The sequence below is a fragment of the Sphaerodactylus townsendi genome, linkage group LG12 (assembly GCF_021028975.2).
Source record: "Sphaerodactylus townsendi isolate TG3544 linkage group LG12, MPM_Stown_v2.3, whole genome shotgun sequence".
Taxonomy (NCBI): Eukaryota; Metazoa; Chordata; class Lepidosauria; order Squamata; family Sphaerodactylidae; genus Sphaerodactylus; species Sphaerodactylus townsendi.
In genome coordinates this window covers 40,655,688-40,676,259 of record NC_059436.1, presented here as the reverse complement: position 1 = coordinate 40,676,259, position 20,572 = coordinate 40,655,688, and the positions used below count along the sequence as shown (strand labels likewise).

The 20,572-nt window shown below is 44.8% G+C and overlaps 1 protein-coding gene across 1 annotated transcript in view; it reads right to left on the bottom strand.

Annotated features, from left to right (window-relative positions):
- Window positions 1–20,572, bottom strand: part of LOC125441536 (voltage-dependent N-type calcium channel subunit alpha-1B-like) — a 286,638-nt gene that overhangs the window by 126,283 nt on the left and 139,783 nt on the right. The window contains exons 13-16 of the mRNA XM_048512145.1: window positions 19,165–19,296; window positions 17,290–17,362; window positions 13,894–14,011; window positions 1,071–1,138 (exon numbers count right to left, since the gene is read on the bottom strand). Coding sequence (XP_048368102.1) covers window positions 1,071–1,138; window positions 13,894–14,011; window positions 17,290–17,362; window positions 19,165–19,296 — 391 coding nt within the window. The remainder of the gene's footprint in view (window positions 1–1,070; window positions 1,139–13,893; window positions 14,012–17,289; window positions 17,363–19,164; window positions 19,297–20,572) is intronic.

The window sequence follows — 20,572 nt, the reverse complement described above, 5'->3', positions numbered from 1 at the left end:
GTCACAAAAAGTCTACAATCATGTGTGTTGTGTTGTGATCCTCTACATTAGACCAAGTAAAACTGCATTTATGATGCATGGAGACCAGGTAAATTTCATACTAAGAATGTCTAGATTCTGCAAAGGGTATACTTTATGCACATTAAGAACTTCTAACACCTAAACATTACCTTCAAAGAAATTAGAATGATGTAATGTATCTTACGACTATCCTGTAAATTCTGTTCCATCTGTTTTCTGGCTTGTAAACAGGGGCATGCAGCAGCAACAACAACAAAACCCTTAAAAACCCTTTTTTTTCAACTTTGTGTATATTAGATGTGATAAATTTCAGTATTTCCAAAAAAGCCAAATCCCTATAGCAGTATGAGGGGTTTGGGGCTTTTTTGGATATCCACAAAAAAAAATGGCTCCTTGTAATCTGTGCAGAATCTTTGCTAAGCTCTGGGGGGTGGTTTTATAAGGCAGACACACCATATTTGCTGCACAGCTGTGTGGCCCGGAAAACATTAGGAACAAGATCCACCAGATCACAGCCACACAGTCTGGAAAACCCACCACAACCAATTAAAGCCACACTTTTATGCATAGTCACTGTGACTTGCAGCACTAAACTAAGTGGACCTTATTTCTAACTAAACATGCCCAGGATTGGGCTGCAGCTGCAATTTCATAGACTGCTACTGCTGTGGAATCTTTTGGAATGTTGATTGGACAATTCAGTTTTTCAACAGGATCTTAAGCACAAGACCAAACACCTCTGGGTGTAGAGAGTTTGCTGCAGGCTATACTTTGTTCCTGTTTTCATCAGAGAAATGCTGGAGGATATCCTTCTGGTACTATATATACTTTTGTGTGGTGAACTTCTAGTTTGGCAATGAAGTGTTCTAGGGAGAACATGCATGTGCCAAAGTGATGATCAAGGACATTCAATCCAGCAGGCGGCATTATCTTTGGACAAAGAACTAGAAGAGCATTTAGGGAATCACTAGCTTCCTTCATAGAAATAACAGTGAATCAAGCAGCTGCCCATTGCCAATACCTGCTAAAAACATATTTCATACACTTACCTTGGTCAGCTCTTGTGCATTGGCAAGGTTGTCCACAGCGATGGCCAAGAAGACGTTCAACAGCGTATCTATTCAAATGGCTAAAGATTTCAAACAGTTCTTCACGCAGTGCTCAACTTAAAAGGCTTAGCTGGCATTCAAAGCTTCTTGATCTACATTTCACCTTCCCAAAATACACCAACAAACAAGAATAAGGTTGTCAGAGGGCAACCTTCAATAGCCCTCTTGTGATAACCTCTGAGCCACAAAGGATACAGATGCAGATGCTTCCACAACTCCTTCTTGGACCCATCGTCCACCCTCTGCTTGTGCCCAGTGTAACAAACTGCCCTGCCAGTTTGACCCACAACACTCAGGAGGCAAGGATGGGCAATGGGACTAGATGAGAAATGAGGCCATTGGAGCTGCCATTGCAAGATTATTAAACAAAGAGAGGTGACCTTCACGTTGCATGCAGGAAAATGCAGGCAGCTGTTGGACTGGAGGACTGACTGTATACCATTCCCTTATGCCTGTTTGTCAGGTCCAGCTAGTTTAAGAGGAAAAATGGAAGCAATTACAGTCTCACTGTCAGAGCTCTGAGTTCCAGTAACTATCGATTTGAGAGATAGCAAGTCTTGTTCTTGCCAGCTGGACCCTTACAGAGGAGCCTAATTGTAAAGAAGGTATATGAATAAGCATGTATTACAGAGCCAAACAAACACAGCATCGCTCACAAGGGAACAGCGATCAGGAGGAATGTACTGTCGGAGGCTTTCATGGCCAGAATCAACTAGCTGTTGTGGGTTTTCCAGGCTGTGTGGCTGTGGTCTGGGTTGTTGTTGTTGTTTTGCTCCTAATGTTTTGCCTGCATCTATGATACCAGCCATAGGCTCATTCCGCACATGCAGAATAATGCACTTTCAAACTGCTTTCAGTGCTCTTTGAAGCTGTGCGGAATGGCAAAATCCACTTGCAAACAGTTGTGAAAGTGGTTTGAAAATGCATTATTTTGCATGTGCAGAAGGGGCCATAGCTACAGGCAAAATGTTACGAGCAAACATGACCAAACCCCAGCCACGCAGCCTGAAAAACCCACAACAGTCATTTAGGAGGAAGCATTATGTTCCTAACTGAACCCTAGTTCCCCAGCAAGCAGGAATAGCAACAGAGTTTCCATCTCGGTGCAAGGGTTTAAAAAGAAGAGCCTGTGCCAACTGGTTTGATGGCGGCTTGAAGAAGTTCGACCCTGGTTTTAAAGCTCCTCTCCCCATCATAAAAATATGCATGCTGTGTATCTCTGCCTTGAGTCTCAGGCCCCTTCCGCACACGCAAAATAATGCGTTTTCAAACCACTTTCACAACTGTTTGCAAGTGGATTTTGCCATTCCGCACAGCTTCAAAGAGCACTGAAAGCAGTTTGAAAGTGCATTATTCTGCATGTGCGGAATGAGCCTCAGTGAGAAAGGCTGACAAGAAATAATGTAAATAAATAAAGACTCATGAAGCCAAGATAATGAAATGAAGCTGACTAGTACTGTTTGCTCTGACTGGTAGCAACGCCAAGGCCCCGGGCAGACATTTTTTGCAAGAGCTGCTTACTGAGGTGCAAAATAGACCTAACCAAGACAATCAGGATTTCCAGATGTCTTTTTAAAAAGCATTTCAAGAAGTTGCCCTAGTCCAGGGGTAGGGAACCTGCGGCTCTCCAGATGTTCAGGAACTACAATTCCCATCAGCCTCTGTCAGCATGTTCCTTACCCCTGCCCTAGTCCAATCTCAACAGATCTTGGAAGCTAAGCAGAGTCAGACCTTGTTGGTGCTTGGAGGGGAGACCATCAAGAAAATCCAGAAGAAGGTGATGTCAACCCCCCCACCGTTCATCTCTTGCCTTTAAAACCCTATGAGGTCACCATAAATCAGCTGTGACTTCACAGAACTCTCCACCTCCACCAATGTTGGTTTTGTGATTTTTGATGGCTTGTTTTAACATTGTTATATTGCTGCTGCTTTTACGATTTTATTGTATTGTGTTTACTCTGTGAGATGCCTCAAGTAGGTCTCTGGAGAGGTAGCCCATGTATTTTTGAAATAGATAAACTTGTAAGATTTTTCCTTGCTGGACCACCTGTACTTAAGAAGAAGGAAATAATTTGAATCAGAAGAACAGGGCTAGTGGAAAAGTGCTGCCTTCCCAACAGATCTAATCTGCATCAGGGTCTTCATGGTTGCTATTTACCTTTTTAAAAAACTGCAGAAGATAAATTCACAGATCTTCTGTCCTTATGTCTAATTTAGCCGTTGTACACCAAACAGACCAAGAACTCAGACCAACTAGTAACCTGGTGCATGCAGGTATATACATAGATTATTTGTTCCAAATGAGCATTCTGTTAAGTATCCATCTGCAAAGAGACCTAGCTCTATGTTGTAACAAATAATCTGGTATATTATAATGTCTTTTAAACTGCATTCAGATAGTATTGGGAGAGCTTGCCACGTGTTAAGTCGGGGAAACTGCCATCATTTCTCTAAGAATATTTTCACCTTCCAGCTACCAGCTCCAACTATAGTTAGATGTCCCACTTTTTAAAATATTGGTCTCATTATTTCAAACCATGTCCATTTATACTAGAAAAAAAACTTTGCAGCACATATAAAAGGACCAGAGTTTTTCAGTCAGTTAACTTCAAATTTTGTTTCGGGATACTTCTGGTAACTTTTTGTTTGACAGATAATAAGGATGAGAAACAACTGGAAAGGTTTCCCCTCCTGGGAAAAGAATGAGGCTTAACAATCTTCCATTATAAGCAGCTACTGCTGAAATTTAGGGCATGGCCCAGCAAAAGGGAAAGCTCTCCAAAAGAAAACAGTTTGAACACAACCCGTAGAAAACTGCAGAAAAAAGGTGTATTCAGAATTCTATAGATTAGAAACTCAACCTGTTATAGGCCATCAACAGTCCTAATGCATTAGGGCAGTGGTGGCAAACTTTTGGCACTCCAGATGTTATGGACTACAATTCCCATCAGCCTCTTCCAGCATGGCCAATTGGCCATGCTGGAAGGGGCTGATGGGAATTGTAGTCCATAACAGCTGGAGTGCCAAAGGTTCGCCACCATGGCATTGGGGGAACTATGTATGCTTAGGACAGGGGTCCCCAATTGGTGGGCAAAATGGTTTTTACTAACACCTTCCTTGAGTCCACCAAGTGTTTTTAAAAAGTGGGTGTGACCAGGTGGGGATTTTGAGATTGACTGTTCAGATTTTTTTTAAATCCTGCTTTGCCAACAGCTGCCACTACAGCACAAGGGTCTTCATTGTATGACTGAAAGTAAGTTGGAGCAGCCACTTCTGAGCAGCCATTTTGTGGGTGTGCCCACAATGCTGTATCAGAATTGAAAAGGTGCCCTCAGGCTCAAAAAGGATGGGGACCACCAGTTTGAAGGTATCGTCTTGGATTAGAAGAGCACCAACAAACAAAAAAGAATCTTAAGTGATGCCATGTTCAGTAGTGAAAAGCACAGACAGAAATGTGCCAAAAGGCTCCTAGACCACCTCTCTGCACGAAGCCATTTGGTAAAGCAAAATGCCTTCAGGCGGTCCAGTCTATGATCCCATTTAATTCCCCACTACAAAATGCAGCCATTCTCTTTTAAAAAAAACTCCTCAGGAAAACTCCTCTGATATGCTATCAGCTGGGTAAACCGAGGGAATAGTAATGTTCAAAGCATGATCCACAAACTAGCACAGAAACTCTAATTAATGTTAATTGGAAACTGCACGGCATGTTAAAATAAATCAGGGATTTCTCTTCCTTTGAATCAGGTTATGACTGAAACACTCGAGAAGATGGATTTCTACTGAGACCAAACAGGCCTGATTTTCTGGTGTCGCTTGAAAATCCAAACGGATTTCAGTTAAAAAGAATGAAAATCCCATAACAGAAAGTTGGATTTATCAGAGTGAATTTCCCTTCACATTGTTAATGCGGGTGCTGCTTTTGCTTAAGACACACACCCGCCTTACTTATTTTGCCTCCGTGTGCATTTAATTTCTGCAGCAACTCTGTTAGGCCCTTTCCACACGGGCGGAATAGACCACCCCAGGGACGGCAAAAACACTGTCATAAGAACATAAGAACATAAGAACAAGCCAGCTGGATCAGACCAAAGTCCATCTAGTCCAGCTCTCTGCTACTCGCAGTGGCCCACCAGGTGCCTTTGGGAGCTCACATGTAGGATGTGAAAAAGGCGATAGTGGCCTTCTCGCGGCTGTTGCTCCTCGATCACCTGGTCTGTTAAAGGCATTTGCAATCTCCAGATCAAAGAGGGATCAAGATTGAGTAGCCATAAATCGACTTCTCCTCCATAAATCTGTCCAGAAGCCCCTTTTACCAGAAGCTATCCAGGTTAGTGGCCATCACTGCACCTCCTGTGGCAGCATTATTCCAAACACCAATCACACGCTATGCGTGAAGAAGTGTTTCCCTTTTATTAGCGTCCTAATTCTTCCCCCCAGCATTTTTCAATGATGAATGCCCCTGGTTCTAGTTATTGTGAGAAAGAGAGAAAAAATTTCTCTCTGTCAACATTTACTCTACCCCATGCATAATTTTGTAGACTTCAATCATGTATCCCCCTCAGCCGCCTCCTCTCCAAACTAAAAGAGTCCCCAAGCGCCAGTGCAGCCTCTCCTCATAGGAAGGTGCTCCAGTCCCTCAATCATCCTTGTTGCCCTTCTCTGCACTTCTTTTTTCCTATCTCCTCCAATATCCTTTTTTTGAGATGCGCGCGACCATTGCGAACTGGACCACCCAGTTACTCCAAGTGCCCGGTCGCACCACTGCTTTTGTATATAAGGGCATGACAATCTTGGCAGTTTTATTATCAATTCCTTTCCTAATGATCCCCAGCACCAGAGTTTGCCTTTTTTTCACAGCTGCCATGCATTGAGTTGACATTCCCATGGAACTATCAACTAAGACGCCCTAAATCCCGCTTTCCTGGTCTGTGACTGATAGCACTGACCCCTGTAGCGTGTTATGTGAAGTTTTGGATTTTTTATTGCCCCTATGTGCATCACTTTACATTTTGCTACATTGAACTGCATTTTGCCATTTCTGAGACCCACTCACCTGAATCTCTATCAAGGTCCGCTTTGGACCTCTTTGCAATCCTCTTTAGTGGTTCTCCACCACCCTACATAATTTGGTATCATCTGCAAACTTGGCCACCACGCTTACCCACCCACCTACTTCCAGGTCATTTTATGGAATAGGTTAAAGAGCACTGGTCCCAAAAGCGGATCCTTAGAGGGGACACTCACTCCCGACATCTCTCCATTGTGAGAACTTCCACATTTACAACCACTCTTTGTTTCCTGTTTCTCAACCCAGTTTTTTTAATCCATAGGAGGACTTCCCCTCTTATTCAGCCTTCATTGCTGAGTTTTTTTCTCCAACAGTCTCTCTGGTGAGGAACTTTGTGCAAAACCTTTTGGCAATTCAAGTAGACAATATCCGCTGGTTCACCCCTGTCCCACATGCCTGTTTACACCTTCAAAGAACTCTAGTAAGTTTGTAAGACAGGATTTGCCTCTGCAAAAGCCATGCTGACTCTTTCTCAGCAGGTCTTGCTTTTCTACATGTTTTATAATTTTATCTTTAATGATAGATTCTACTAATTTACCAGGAACAGATGTCAAACTGACTGGCCTGTAATTTAGCGGAGGGCCCCTAGATCCTTTCTTAAAGATTGGTGTGACATTGGCCATCTTCCAGTCTTCAGGGATGGAGCCTGATTTCAGGGATAAGTTGCATATTAAAGTGAGAAGATCAGCAATTTCATGCTTGAGCTCTTTAAGAACTCTTGGGTGAATGCAATCTGGGCCAGCGGATTTGGTAACATTTAGTTTATCAATGGCTGCCAGAACTTCTTCCTTGTCTACCACTATCTTCGCTAGTTCCTCAGATTCGCCTCCTAAGAAGCTTGGTTCAGGTGCAGGAATGTTCCTCACCTCCTCTTGGGTGAAGACAGATGCAAAGATGCAAAGAATTCATTCAGCTTCTCTGCAATCTCCCTGCCATCTTTTAGCACACCCTTTGTTCCTTTGTCATCTAACGGGCCTACCGCTTCCCTTGCTGGCTTCCTGCTTTTGATGTACTTGAAGAACTGTTTGTTGCTGGTCTTGATGTTCATAGCCATGCGTTCCTCATAATCCTTTTTTGCCTCCCTTACAGCTAACTTGCTTCTCTTTTGCCACCATTTGTGTTCCCTCTCATATTCTTCATCAGCCAAACTGGACTTCCATTTTCTAAAAGACATTTTCTTTTTTCTGATAATTTCCTCAAACTCTCTTGTTAACCATGGGGGCTTTCTTTTTGACTGGGTGCTGCAGTTTCTAACCCGTGGAACACATTCCAGGTAAGCTGTTATAACTGTGTTTTGAAATAACCTCCAAGCATCCTGGGCAGTTTTGAGGCGCTTGATTTTCCCTTTCAGCTTCCTGCGCACTATCCCCTCATCTTTGAGAAATTTCCCTTTCTGAAGGCGAATGTAACTACATTAGTAGTTGCCACTTGTTCGCATGCTGAGATACTCAATCTGACAGCATTGTGGTCGCTGTTCCCTATCGGCTCAACAACACTGACTTCCTGCACCAGGTCCTGGGTCCCACATAGAATTAGATCTAGGATCACCTCTCCCCTGGTTGGTTCCACAACCATCTGCTCTAAGCCACAGTCATTTAGCATATCCAGGAATGCTCTCTCCTTACCATGACCTGAACATGCATTTTTCCAGTTTATATGGGGATAGTTAAAATCACCCATTACCACTACATTTTTGTTTTTGTTGGCCTCTCTAATTTCTTTTTCCATCTCAGAATCCACTTGTGCACTTTGGTCAGGGGGACGATAATATATTCCTAATATCAAACTGTCCTTCACACCTGGTATTGATATCCACAGTGATTCTGTAGGGGAACCAGCTCCCCTTGCATTGTCTATTTTATGTGATACTATGCTCTCTTTGATGTAAAGGGCAACTCCACCCCCAATGCGCCCTGTCCTATCCTTCCTATAGAGCCTGTAGCCTGGTATAACAGCATCCCACTGGTTCTCCTCATTCCACCATGTCTCTGTAATGCCCACTATATCAAAGTCCTCCTTCAAAACTCTGTACTCTAGCTCCCCCATTTTAGGTCGAATGCTTCTACTATTAGCATAGAGACACCTGTATACCCTGTCTCTGTCCTTAACCTGGGATTGATGTGCTTTACCCTCAAGTCTTTTGTAGACACTATCCCTTGTCACATGCACATTGCTATGTTCCTCGCTTGTATGTGGTTGATTTAGGAAAACCTCCCTCTCTGTCTGCATCCCCATAGATACTGTATTCCGAACCGAAGTCACCTCAGCTCCTGTCGGCTTTCCCCCAGTGATCAGTTTAAAAGCTGTTCTGCCACCTTTTTAATGTTGAGCGCCAGCAGCCTGGTTCCTCTTTGGTTAAGATGAAGCCCATCCTGTTTGTACAGGCCTACCTTGTCCCAAAAGGTTCCCCAGTTCCTGACAAATCTGAAACCCTCTGCCTTACACCACCTTCTCATCCACGCATTGAGACCCTGTATCTCCGCTTGCCTAGCTCCGGCCCCTGCTTGGCGTGGAGCGGAGTAGCATTTCTGAGAGAATGCCACCTTGGAGGTCCTGGACTTCAACCTGTTTCCTAGCAGCCTAAATTTAGTACTTCCAGAACCTCCCGGCTACATTTCCCAAATGTCGATTGGAATTGCCAATGTGGACCACAACTGCTGACTCCACCCCAGCACTGTCTAAAAGCCTATCTAGACGAGGCGTGACATCCGCAACCTTCGCACCAGGCAGGCAAGTCACCATGCGGTCATCACGCCTCTCACAAACCCAACTCTCTACATTTCTAATGATCGAATCACCCACTACAAGGAGCCCCCCACCTCCCCGAGGGGTATCCTCAGTGCGAGAGGATAGCTGATCACCAGTTAAGGAAGGGATCCCATCTAAGGGAGCATCTTCCCCCACCTCAGACTGGCACCCTCCATCCCCAAGGCCTTCATTCTCCATGACATCTGAAGAGATGTCACCTTGGGAGTGGGACCCGGCTGTTAGGTCCCTGAAAGCCTCGTCTGTCACCCTCTCTGCCTCTTTCAGCTTCTCCAGGTTTGCCACCTTGGCTTCAAGAGAACACACACGTTCCTTGAGTGCCAGGAGCTCATTGCAGCCTGGCCGCCCCAGAGTGCCAGGAGCTCATTGCAGCCTGGCCGCCCCAGAGCGGCATGAAGCTGCCGCTTGAAACCTTGCTCTTCGAGCGAGATTTTTGAAAAGCAGCGTCTTCCCGCTGGCGCTGTGCAAACCACATCAGTGGGAAGACACCACTTTTCCCCTCCCCTCCCCTCTTCTTCCAATATCGCTCTGGAGGGTTGGCGGGACATGCCCATGCTGCCCCTCCGACCCCTGGAGGTCGGAGGGTAGTGTGGGCATGTCCCTCCAGCACGACGCTGGAAGAAGAGGTGAGTGGAGGTGCTCTGTGCGGAGCCGCCTCTTGGGCTGGGGAGAAAGTTGGGGCTGCTTGCATACTACCCTCCAAACAGTCCCCGAGCCTCCACGGGCATAATTGATGCCGGTGGAGGTTCGTTTCCGTGGCTGTGCAGAAACAGCCTTATAGTGAATGAGGATTTCCAACTTGGGAAACTGCTAGAAATCTGGGGGTTGAACCTGGGGAGGGTGGGGTTTGAGGACTGGAGAGAGCACAGCAGGGTGTAATTCTTTACAGACCGCTTTCCAAAGCAGCCATCTTCTCCAGTGAAACTGAGCTCTGCAGCCTGGAGATCAGTTGTAATACTGGGAGATCCCCTGGCGATTAGTAATCCTACAAGGAACTCATTTGCATCAGTTCCAGAGTTCTTGATATTTGCTATTTTATCAATAGAAATGGAAGGAGACTGGAGGCTATTTTATCAATACATCAGGTGGCCTATAGATCCCTCTGATGTGCAGTGCATGAGTACATGACCAGTTGTTCAGAATGCAACAATGGGAACTAAATGTTGGGGGCCACCAACCTCACAATGGTGAGGAACAGAAGATGAAGCCCTTGCCATCACACCCAGTTTGTCTCCCCTTGGAGATATAATGGGCAAAATAGTACCAGTCAGCCACTTCAATGTAGGGCCCTTTCCGCATGGCCAGCTTCTGGGGGTTCAGTGGCGTAGTTTATGCCGCTGCACCCCCGTGGGACCGTTTGAACGGATGGTCCTGCTGGGTGCACCACCTGCGGCACAGCCTTCACACAGGCTGCGCCGCTCCCAAATGCTACCTACCTCCCGTCGCCTTCTGTCGCGTTATGAAGGCCAGGGGACACGCCCCGCCCGGCTAGAGTGACGACCGTGGAGTCGGATGCCAGAAGGTGTGTCTTCTGGCCTCCACAACATGATGGAAGGAGACTGGAGGTAAGCAGCGTTTGGGAGGGCCGGGGGAGAAACGCCAGCTTCCACCCGGTGCCGTTCGCATGGCACCGAATGGAAGCTGGCATTTGTGAAAAACCTTGCTCCCCGAGTGAGGTTTAAAAACACCGTTTTGGTGGGAACAGAGCACCACTGCATCAATTTGGCAGCGGCACCTGTGCGAAAATGCTGTTTTACCAGCCCGACAATGTAGATTTTGGAGAAGCAAGGAGGAGACAGCAGAAGCCATTCTTAAAAGCATCCTGCCCTAAGTACAGCCTTCTAGTGGAATCATCCATCATCAGAAACAGAATTTCCTTTGAAGAGTGGGCACAGCATGGTGCCCCCAAAGTGTACCTGGAAGGTTCATATGCAGCAGCCCTCTGAATGGATAAATCGGCTCCACATGCTTAAAAGAATAATGACTGTTATTAAATCCTAACCCCTTGCCAGCTCATCTGTTATTTAACTGCAACCAGGAAAATATTTCATTACTTGGATTACCAGTTCACTCAGCCAAGAACTTCTCCCGCGTGAGCTTCACTGAAGCAAATGCTCGTGTTTCTGCCCAATTCCCATTCAATTCAGCAGGGTTCGGGTCAACAGCTCCCCAGGGATGCCATGCTGGGCGAAAAAGGAACTGCCTCTCCCTACGTCGGTCCTCTTTCCATCTGTGCGGTCCTCTTTCCGTCCGTGCACATCAGAAAAGGCCCTGCATCAGTTTTGCATATGTTTGTGCAACATAAATGTCTGCGGCTGCAAGCACAGCCTTTATATGAACAACACTTAGGCAATGGAACCCACGGCCTTTGGAGCTGTGAAATTGTTTCTTTGACTGTTAGAAGGGCTGAAATGTTTTCCTTCTTCACTGGACAGTTTGGATTTCTCCTGAGAATGCTCGCTGACTGAGATATATTTTTTCCCAGTTATTTCTGGTGCTACTGGTGTTTTACTTACATTGTATTGTGACTTTTCCTCTGTTGTGATAAGCTGCTATGGACTCATGCTGGGAAATTAGAAAAAAAAATATACACACAGAGAGAGAAACTAAAATAAGCAAACCCTGGTACCTGCAGTGATGAGAGGGAGAAAATATTTAATGTAATGTCAAATGCTTTCACAACCAGAATCAACTGACTGTTGTGGGTTTTTTGGGCTGTATGGCCATGGTCTGGTAGTTTTTGCTCCTAACATTTTGCCAGCATCTGTGACTGGCATCCTCAGGGCATGTCATGGTAAGATGTGTTTCTAAAGATGCCAGCCACAGATGCAGGCAAAACATTACGAGTAAAAACTACTAGACCAAGAGCACACAGCTCAGAAAATGCACAACAGCCAGATAATATTTAGTATGTACAATGGGCAGGATTAAAGCTAGCTGGAAGCTATAGCTTGGTGTTTTGCCTGAAAAAAATACCCCTTAATTTCAGGTGACCTAGGGATATAGCTACTTGGGGGGGGGGGAGGCACCTGCATCATCTCAGATGCAGGGGAATGTACCCCTCCCTGCCGAAAAAATGACTTAATGGTCCAACTAAACATAAAGGGGGCAATCCCATTTTCCTCCAGCATAGAACATTGCATTTTACACAGCCTAGTTCCAAGGGGGTGTCCCGCTGAAGTACTCATAAGGCCCAAACGTGCTTAACTTCAGCCAGCTGGCTTTATCATGTGTCAAACAAATATAGCATATTGGGGCCAAACTAGACATGAGTCTCTCATCTTTCTTTCATCCTGGAACTCGAGTCAGCTCCCAAGCAGACACTGCCTAGATCCCAACCTGCAGAGATTCAGAAAGGTGGCTGCAGCTACAATCTCAAAGTAAAACCCATTTATAAAATTAGAACTTGCTTCAGAGTGGAGCTAGTTAGGATTGTTCTGTGGTCGAATCCCCACTTGAAATTTGCACGCAGATCCAAACCTGTTCGTTGTGAAACTGTGTCCTCTTCATCGGAGTGTCTCCCTCCCCACTGCAGTGAGCACACAGCAGACACACCCGGTTGCAGAACTCTTAGCAATCCCCACTACCAGGCGAGATCGCTTCGCCGGTCTCCCCTGATTGGCTGGCATGCCTTGATGGGGTGGGACCTTTTCCCACTGCGGAAACGTACATTGTAGGGATGTGATAAAAAAAAAACCCAGCTTGTAAAAGTTTAAAGTTTAACTGTTTAACTGTGCAAACAGTTAATCATTACCTGTGTGTGAACCATGATTGATTCAAAGTTACACATTTGACTGTTTAATGTTGCATCCCCTTCTGATGGCCGATCGCAAAAGCAGAAATGAAACCAAGGAAAGGCTGCGCTTGCATCGCAGTGCTGATTGGTTGCCCAAATTCTGCATCACACTCCAGGGTGGGAAACGAGTCAGGGTTTCAACCCTCATCCCTCCCCTCGGATCAGCTCTGAACCGTGTTAATGGGGTCTATGCCACTTGCAACCAGGTCCTGCCGGAATGCAGATTAACGGGGAGAACGAGCACCAGAAACGGAATCTGCCACGCAAGCAATGGGGAGGTCGTCCCTCAAACCTGGTTAGTTTGTGTTCTGAAACCTGGCTAAGACGGTAGTGGGGATTTGACCTATGAGTCTTCTGCCTACTGCTGGGATCCATTCACACAATTGTACCATTCAGTCAGAAAAAGGGTGAAGATCCATTTTTACCACAAAAATAGAATACCGGCAGGGAGGGATATCAAAGCTTCTCAACCCCACTCCTTACCTCACTTCCCTTCAAGCACTTTTTTCCTCACCCAGCTCCACTTCCATTATCAGAGATGGGATGGGAGAAAAGTGTTCTCAGCAGTCATGTAGAATGTGGACGCTCCCTTCTCACACATGCTTATTATTGTGCAAATCAACCCCCCCCCCCTTGCCTCATACATGAACTGGAAAGTCACATGAATAAAAATAGAGCCCCCTCCCCCATCATGTCTTGTTGGATCCATTGGTAACAGTGTACAAATTTAAATAAATATATTTGTTTACTATTCTGGGTGCTATATGGTGGCAGACCACGTTGGCACTCTGGTTTTGTTTTTTTTAAAGCAATAACAAATGTTCATTAATATATGAAAAAGAAGGAAGTACACTTTCCAGAAAAGAAACTGGGCATTGTACGCTATATTTCTGTGCAAACAGACTTTTAGTGCCTAGGTTTTCTGCATCTCAATGTTTCTGAAAGACCGGTCTTCCCTTTTTCATAAACAGCCTCATTTCACAATGGATCAATTCCCCACTTAATGGCTTTCCAGTAACTTTCACCAGCTGCCTATTAGCTGGCCACTGCTGATTTGAAATGTGCATTTGCTAGCGAAGAGGTGGCACAAAGCGCCATTAGCAAATCAAATTTAGGCAGCGCAAGGATACAGTTACCAAACAGCGTCAAGACAATGAAGTAGATCGAAGAGAACATTCCTGAGTGGACACCCCCTTGAGATTCTATCCCCTGGTACATCACTGCATTCCAGTCTTCCCCGGTCAGAATCTGAAAAGTCAATTAGAAAAGTGTGCAAGAGAGAAAGAGAACAATAGAAAGGCTACAGTAACTGCCCTGACTATCTGAAGCAAGGCTGGAGGTTACAAGATGCAGGTTTGTTTTCTTACAGTGGTGCTCTCATTAAAGAGTTCTCTAAGGAAGCAGACTCACCCTAGCCACTTGTCAGGGGCCTGCAAAAACACTTTTAGCACAGGAGGATCTTTCAGGAGGCTGGCTAGATAACAACCTTCATATTGCTTTTACCTTTTTGACGACACTTTATTGTTTTATTTAAATTGTTATAATTCTGCTTTGTATTCGCTGCCGGGGAAGCATTTCAAAGGAGGAGTGGAAATGTTCTTCCTTTCACTTAGCTGTCTGTGGCTGGGGAAAACCATCATTCAAGGCCTCTTTTAATCAATCTCTGTGGCATGAGAGAATCAGGAGGATGTCACAAGAAATACATTAATTAAAAGCTCCTGGGAACCTAAAGCACCTACAGACAGGAGGAGGCTGTCTATCCCATCTCATGATATACTACTCTGGCCTTGCATTCTTCCAATTAGCCTCTCTGGAGGAACAGGTCACTCTTACACGAGATGGGACTGGAGCATTTCCCATAATGAGATAACCTCGGAATGCTATAATTCATAAAGTTATTCCCATGGTATCCCCGCACAAGTTAGGGCTGCTGTTCTCACGCGGGGAGCCGGGGATCCCACACCACCAGTTTCCATTTCTCTGCTGCCACTCAGCCGGCTGGCAAGGGGCAAATGATAGAAAACAGGGGGGTGGGGGAGAAAGTTAGCAAAATCTTGTGTGTCTGGAAGGGCATCAGCGCATTGCCAGAGGACACTGGGAATTGCTCTGGAATTTGGGCAAAACTCTCAAGGTGCGTTGACACTAGTAAGAATATTCCTGCCTGCCCTAGCAACCCCAGCATTAGTTGATAGGTTTCTGTGGCGTTCTACCAACGTGTATGAGCACTGATGCATATCAGTAAACAATATACAAAAAGAATCTTGATGCAATCATCCATGCTATAACATCTGGATTACTTCTATGGGGCATTTTTACCAATGCACATGTTTAAGGTTGCCAACTCCACCCATAATGGGCATTCCAGCAACACAGAGTGGGGAAAACAATGGATGCATTTCGCAGCAAGACGAAAGAGCAAAGGTGGAATCTGGCTCTTCTTGTTTGAACCTCCCCTCCCGCCCCTCTCCTCCCAACACACTGTTGAACTGAAGGCTATGACTTTCCTCTCACTTCCTCCCTGATTATTATTCCGTCCCTCAATTATCTTAACCTGCAAAAGCCAAAAGCCCAAGGGCAATTTTATTTTTCTCATGACGTCGAGCCCATCTCAGGCTATTGTTCCCATTAATGGTGTGTGCCGCAGGCAACAACAGAAAGCAGGTCACTTCAGCTGTTAACACTGTGTCGGGACAGGCAGGGTCACGGGCGGGGGGGGATTGTAATATCCAGCTACAATAGGGTAGGAGACACGACAGGAAAGGTTTCTTCATGACGCCATGTCAGAGAAGAACCATGTGCTTGCCCAGCTTCACAGGATATAGGCTGAACGACGCTTGTATAACACCTACTGTGACACATAATTCATTCCCTACCTCACCTCAAGAGGAGAGAGGGGTGGACTCCTGCATGTATGCATGCTCAGTAACAAAAAGATAAGGGTAGTTGTATTCTCACTGAGTATACAAGAACCAGATATTCTATCCTGAGCTCCTCAGAGGAGGAGGAGGATAAAAATCTGTAAATAATTTGTAAATTAAATCCGTAAATAATCAAATCACGATTTAAATGTGCAATATGAACATTAAACTCTGGCTGATTCCGCATGGGCCAAAAACAGCAGTGTGAGAACGGCGTGAAAATGGTGTAAAAGGGTTCATACTGTTTTCACACCGTTTTCACACTGCTGTTTTTGGCCCATGCGGAATCAGCCATTGTTTTGATTTCAGTTTCTCAAGCCAAGCAACATGCAATATCTGGTTGACATGAAAGGAACATACATTTTAAACAAGAACAATAATTCTTGTTTAACACAATTTGCAAGTTGCATCGCAGTAATGAATTTTGTTCAAATTGGCAATCATTTTACACATATCTACAAACAGTTTTTTAAAAATGGCATGGTGAGTCTCCTCTGAGAATTTGTTCAAGGCACATTTCCTATAAAATGCGTAACCATTCCTGTTGTGTTAAAAAGCAATGTACTGTACTTATAGTGGTTATTTAGGACTCAATTTTCAAGTACAAAATCTTTTATAAATGTAAAACACGGTGTGCCATGGTGTGCTTCCAACTTTGTTCAGGGAAGTGGTACTAAAGGGGCAGGATCTGCAATACCATTTCCTGTGCCAAGATCAGCAGAAATGCAGTAATAATTAACGGCTATTTGACAGGAAATTTCCAGAAATGTCCATTGGGATGGATCCAACCAGTCGAAAGGATCTTCCTACAGCTTAGGTAGTTCTTCCTCCAACAAATGAGCCACTTAGATGGGAGGAAGGCTTCCAACTTTGTTCAGGGAAGGGCTAGTAAAGGGGCAGGATCTGCAATACCGTTTGCTGGATGAAAGTGAATGCAGGAATGGGGTTTGTTACATGGATTAAATTACTAGTGATTCGCTCACCCAGCACATTCCCCTGTGACACTTTTATGCACTCATGTTGTTTTGGGCTTCCAAATTTCTGAAAACTGCAAAACCCCTTCCTTTTGCCCTTCCACTTGTTGGGCATTTTACAGTACATTTCTTTGGGGACCTACCTGGGAGTAAGCCCCAATGGATATCATGGGACTTCCTTTCAGAAGGGATCTGTTTAGGATTGCTCTCATAGGATGTGTTGAGCAACTCTGAGGGGGAGACGTCTTGATATTCCAATGGATTATATTTTATATGTATATATGTATATATGTGTATGTGTATATATATGTGTGTGTATGTATGTGTATATGTGTGTGTGTGTATATGTGTGTGTGTATATGTGTATGTATGTATGTATGTATGTATGTATGTATGTGTGTGTGTGTATGTGTGTGTATATGTGTGTGTATATGTGTGTGTGTGTGTGTGTATATGTATATGTGTAAATGTATATGTGTATGTATGTATGTGTGTGTATGTGTGTGTATATATATATCCATATATACATGTATGTATGTGTGTGTGTGTGTGTGTGTGTGTGTGTGTGTGTGTGTGTGTGTGTGTGTGTATATATCTTTCTAAGGGAATATGCAAGGGACCCTTGGGAACTTACCTGAAATACAGTCAGAATGGCTGTGGGGAAAGTATCAAAATTGGTGGTTGGTGTTTCATCATTAAAATGAAACCTGGCAAAGTGAGAAAAGAGAAGATTAAGGTAAGGCAGGGTACAGTTCTCCCTCTTCATGCCTAACATCCTAAAAGAAGAGAATGTCAGGCACTGAACATTAAGCTTCTGCCCACCTCTGGGTCTACTTTGGATCTAGACTGTTCAGAACTTCTCCCAATTTGAAAAGGATCAAAATCAGCCTCAGGTTACACTGCAGCCTTTCCTGGAGCACTCCTTGACATGCATGCCAAAAGCCAGAAGACAACCAGGTTAGTCCACATTAATACTAGTAAGGGATAGGGATAAGGGAATATTCTCTATTTTGTTTATATTCCTTGAGAATGTTGTCTATGTTAATGGATCGCCACTTTTCACTCCTGGGTTTGTATATTATATTATGGACACATCTTATGGATCTTTTTTTTATCTAGTTGGTTTATACAAGATTAGCATTTATTTATTTAAAACATTTCACGCTGCCTTTCCACCTGATCAGGGTCTAGATGTTGAAGAACATTAGAAAAAAAATTGCAAGATTTGATGAATTACAAACACAATAAAAAGATAAACTAATTCAATTAAAACACATTAAAAATCTAGCAAAAGACATCAATAAAGGGAGACAGAAGAATCTCCCCAGGGAAGATTTGGGGACACAACCAAAAAGGCCCTTTCTTGGGTTGCCACTCATCTAGCTTCAGGTAGTGAGGGCAACTGAAGCAGGGACTCCAAAGATGACCGGAGTGAACAGATAGATTCATATAGGATGAGGTGATCCTTAAGGTATGTTGGTCCCAAGCCCTATGGAAGACCACAGTGACATGGTCCCTATGACCAACCCCAGTCAACGCTCTGGCTGCAGCATTCTGTACCATCTGCAGCTTCCAGACAGTCTTCAAGGTCAGTCTCATATAGTGACCTACTATGGATGTTATCAAGGCATGCACCAAAGGTGGTAGAAGGCACCCCTGGTCACAGCTGCCACCAGTTTATTCAACAGAGACACAATTCCAGGACCACCCCCAAGCTGTGAACTTGAATGTAACCCCATCCAGAACAGAGGCTAATCTATTTCCTGGGTCAGATTTTCTCCCCACCAGCAGCTCTTTCAAGTTTCAGCTTGCTGTACATGTACCACATATATCTTGTGTAAAGGTAAAGTTTCCCCTTCAGTTGTGTCTGACCCTGGGGTACCACTGCGAGCAGTGATTTCATAGGCAAGCCGTTTTTGTGGGGCAGTTTGCCATTGCTTTCCCCGGCTATTCTTTACCCCCTAGCTATGTGCTAGGTACTCATTTACCGACCAAGGAATGGATGGATGGCTGAGTTGACCATGAGCCAACTGCCAGGATATCTGACCCACAGGGGGCTCGAACTCCTGACTGTGTGAGTGGCAGTGCAAGCACTTAACCACTACGCCACGCGGCTCGTCATATCTTGTATACCTTTAAGTAAAATGTTCATCAATTAACATACAAATAATGTGGGGAAATGTAGACATTTTTCAGCACAAAAACAAAGTAGCACAAAAAGCAAACAATCATGGGCTCTACTTGCACAAGGAAGCAGTAAAATCAAAATGAAGTTCTTTGGGCCAAAACTTCAAGGGGTTAAAAAACTGAAATCATTTATTGGTGCTTGGTTGGTCCATAATTTCTCTTCATGCTTATTTTGACAGCTAGACCGGCACAAATGACCAACCGCAAACCATTGGCCAAACGGCCAGCTGTAGAAATTGCAAAAACTCTGAACCGCTTTTCTTCCCTGGTAGAAAAAATGCTGGTTGGTCAAAAACTGTTGAAGTAAGATGATTGAACTTACTGTCCTCCAAAGAGCTGCATCCCCAGCAAAGCAAATACAACAATGAAGAGGAAGAGAAGAAACAGCAAACTGATAATGGATTTCATAGAATTCAGCAAGGAGACCACTAGATTCCTCAGGGAGTTCCAGTACCTAGAATTTCAAATGAAGTCAGTTAATGTTCTGGAGGTAGACATATCCATCAAGAAGCTGGAGAAAGACAAACTTCCTGTTTCCTTGGAAAAGTAGAGCAGGGACTACTGGGACAGCCGCAGGGGGAACTGAGTGTCCTGGTGGATGAAAAACATCAGCCAGTCCTCCTCACAGACAGAAGAAGTGGCAGCCTCTGTCTCCTGACTTCTCTACTGATCTAACTAGGGAGTCTCTGCAGTGTCTGCACATAAAACTAGCAAGTCACAGAGAACAGTTCTAGACTAGATAAGCCCCATCCGCAATACAATACTATCAACCACATCTTTGCGTAACAAGTTCCATGCAAACACTTACTGATTGGTTCACCACCCTGGGACATGGACAATATAAACCCCCAAACATTTCCTTCTCTCTGGACACAGTGTATAACAGACTTCCCTCTGTGATATACCTCTGAAGGTGCCAGCCACAGATGCAGATGAAACGTTGGGAACAAGATCCACCAGACCACGGCCACGCAGCCCGGAAAACCCACCAGAACCAGTTCTAGACGAGCTTTCCCCCTGACATCCTAGTTTTATATGTGTAGGGAGCTTTTTCATGGAGGAGCAGACTGTCATGAGAACCCTCACCTTGACTCTGAAGCAGTACAAGTGAAACACCTCATCTTCTGTTTTACCTCAGACAGCTAATTGAGGAAGTGTGGATAAATGGGAATGATCTGATTCTAGCAACTAGATGTTTCTTAGGATCTAATGACTAGGGGGAAGGAAAGCAGCATAGCATAGCCCACTCTTGTCAGGACTCAGAAGTCAAGCATGGTGGTACTGGGGAGACCAACAAAGAAGCCTCTGAAGGGGAAGGCAGTGGTAAACTGCCTCAGCTTCTCAGTTGCCTTGAAAGACCCTTGCTGAGTTCCCCAAAAGTCAGTTGCAACTTGATGGCACCTTATACACACACAATGGGGCAGAACAGTTCACTATGATTTAACTCTAGTCTCTCATGTCATTAGGTTCCCAGGAGCAGCAGTGGCGCTGTGGTTAAGAGCAGGTGCATTCTAATCTGGAGGAACCGGGTTTGATTCCCAGCTCTGCCACCTGAGCTGTGGAGACTTATCTAGGGAATTCAGATTAGCCTGTGCACTCCCACACACGCCAGCTGGGTGACCTTGGGCTAGTCACGGCTTTCCGGAGCTCTCTCAGCCCCACCCACCTCACAGGGTGTTTGTTGTGAGGGAGGAAGGGAAAGGAGTTTGTAAGCCCCTTTGAGTCTCCTA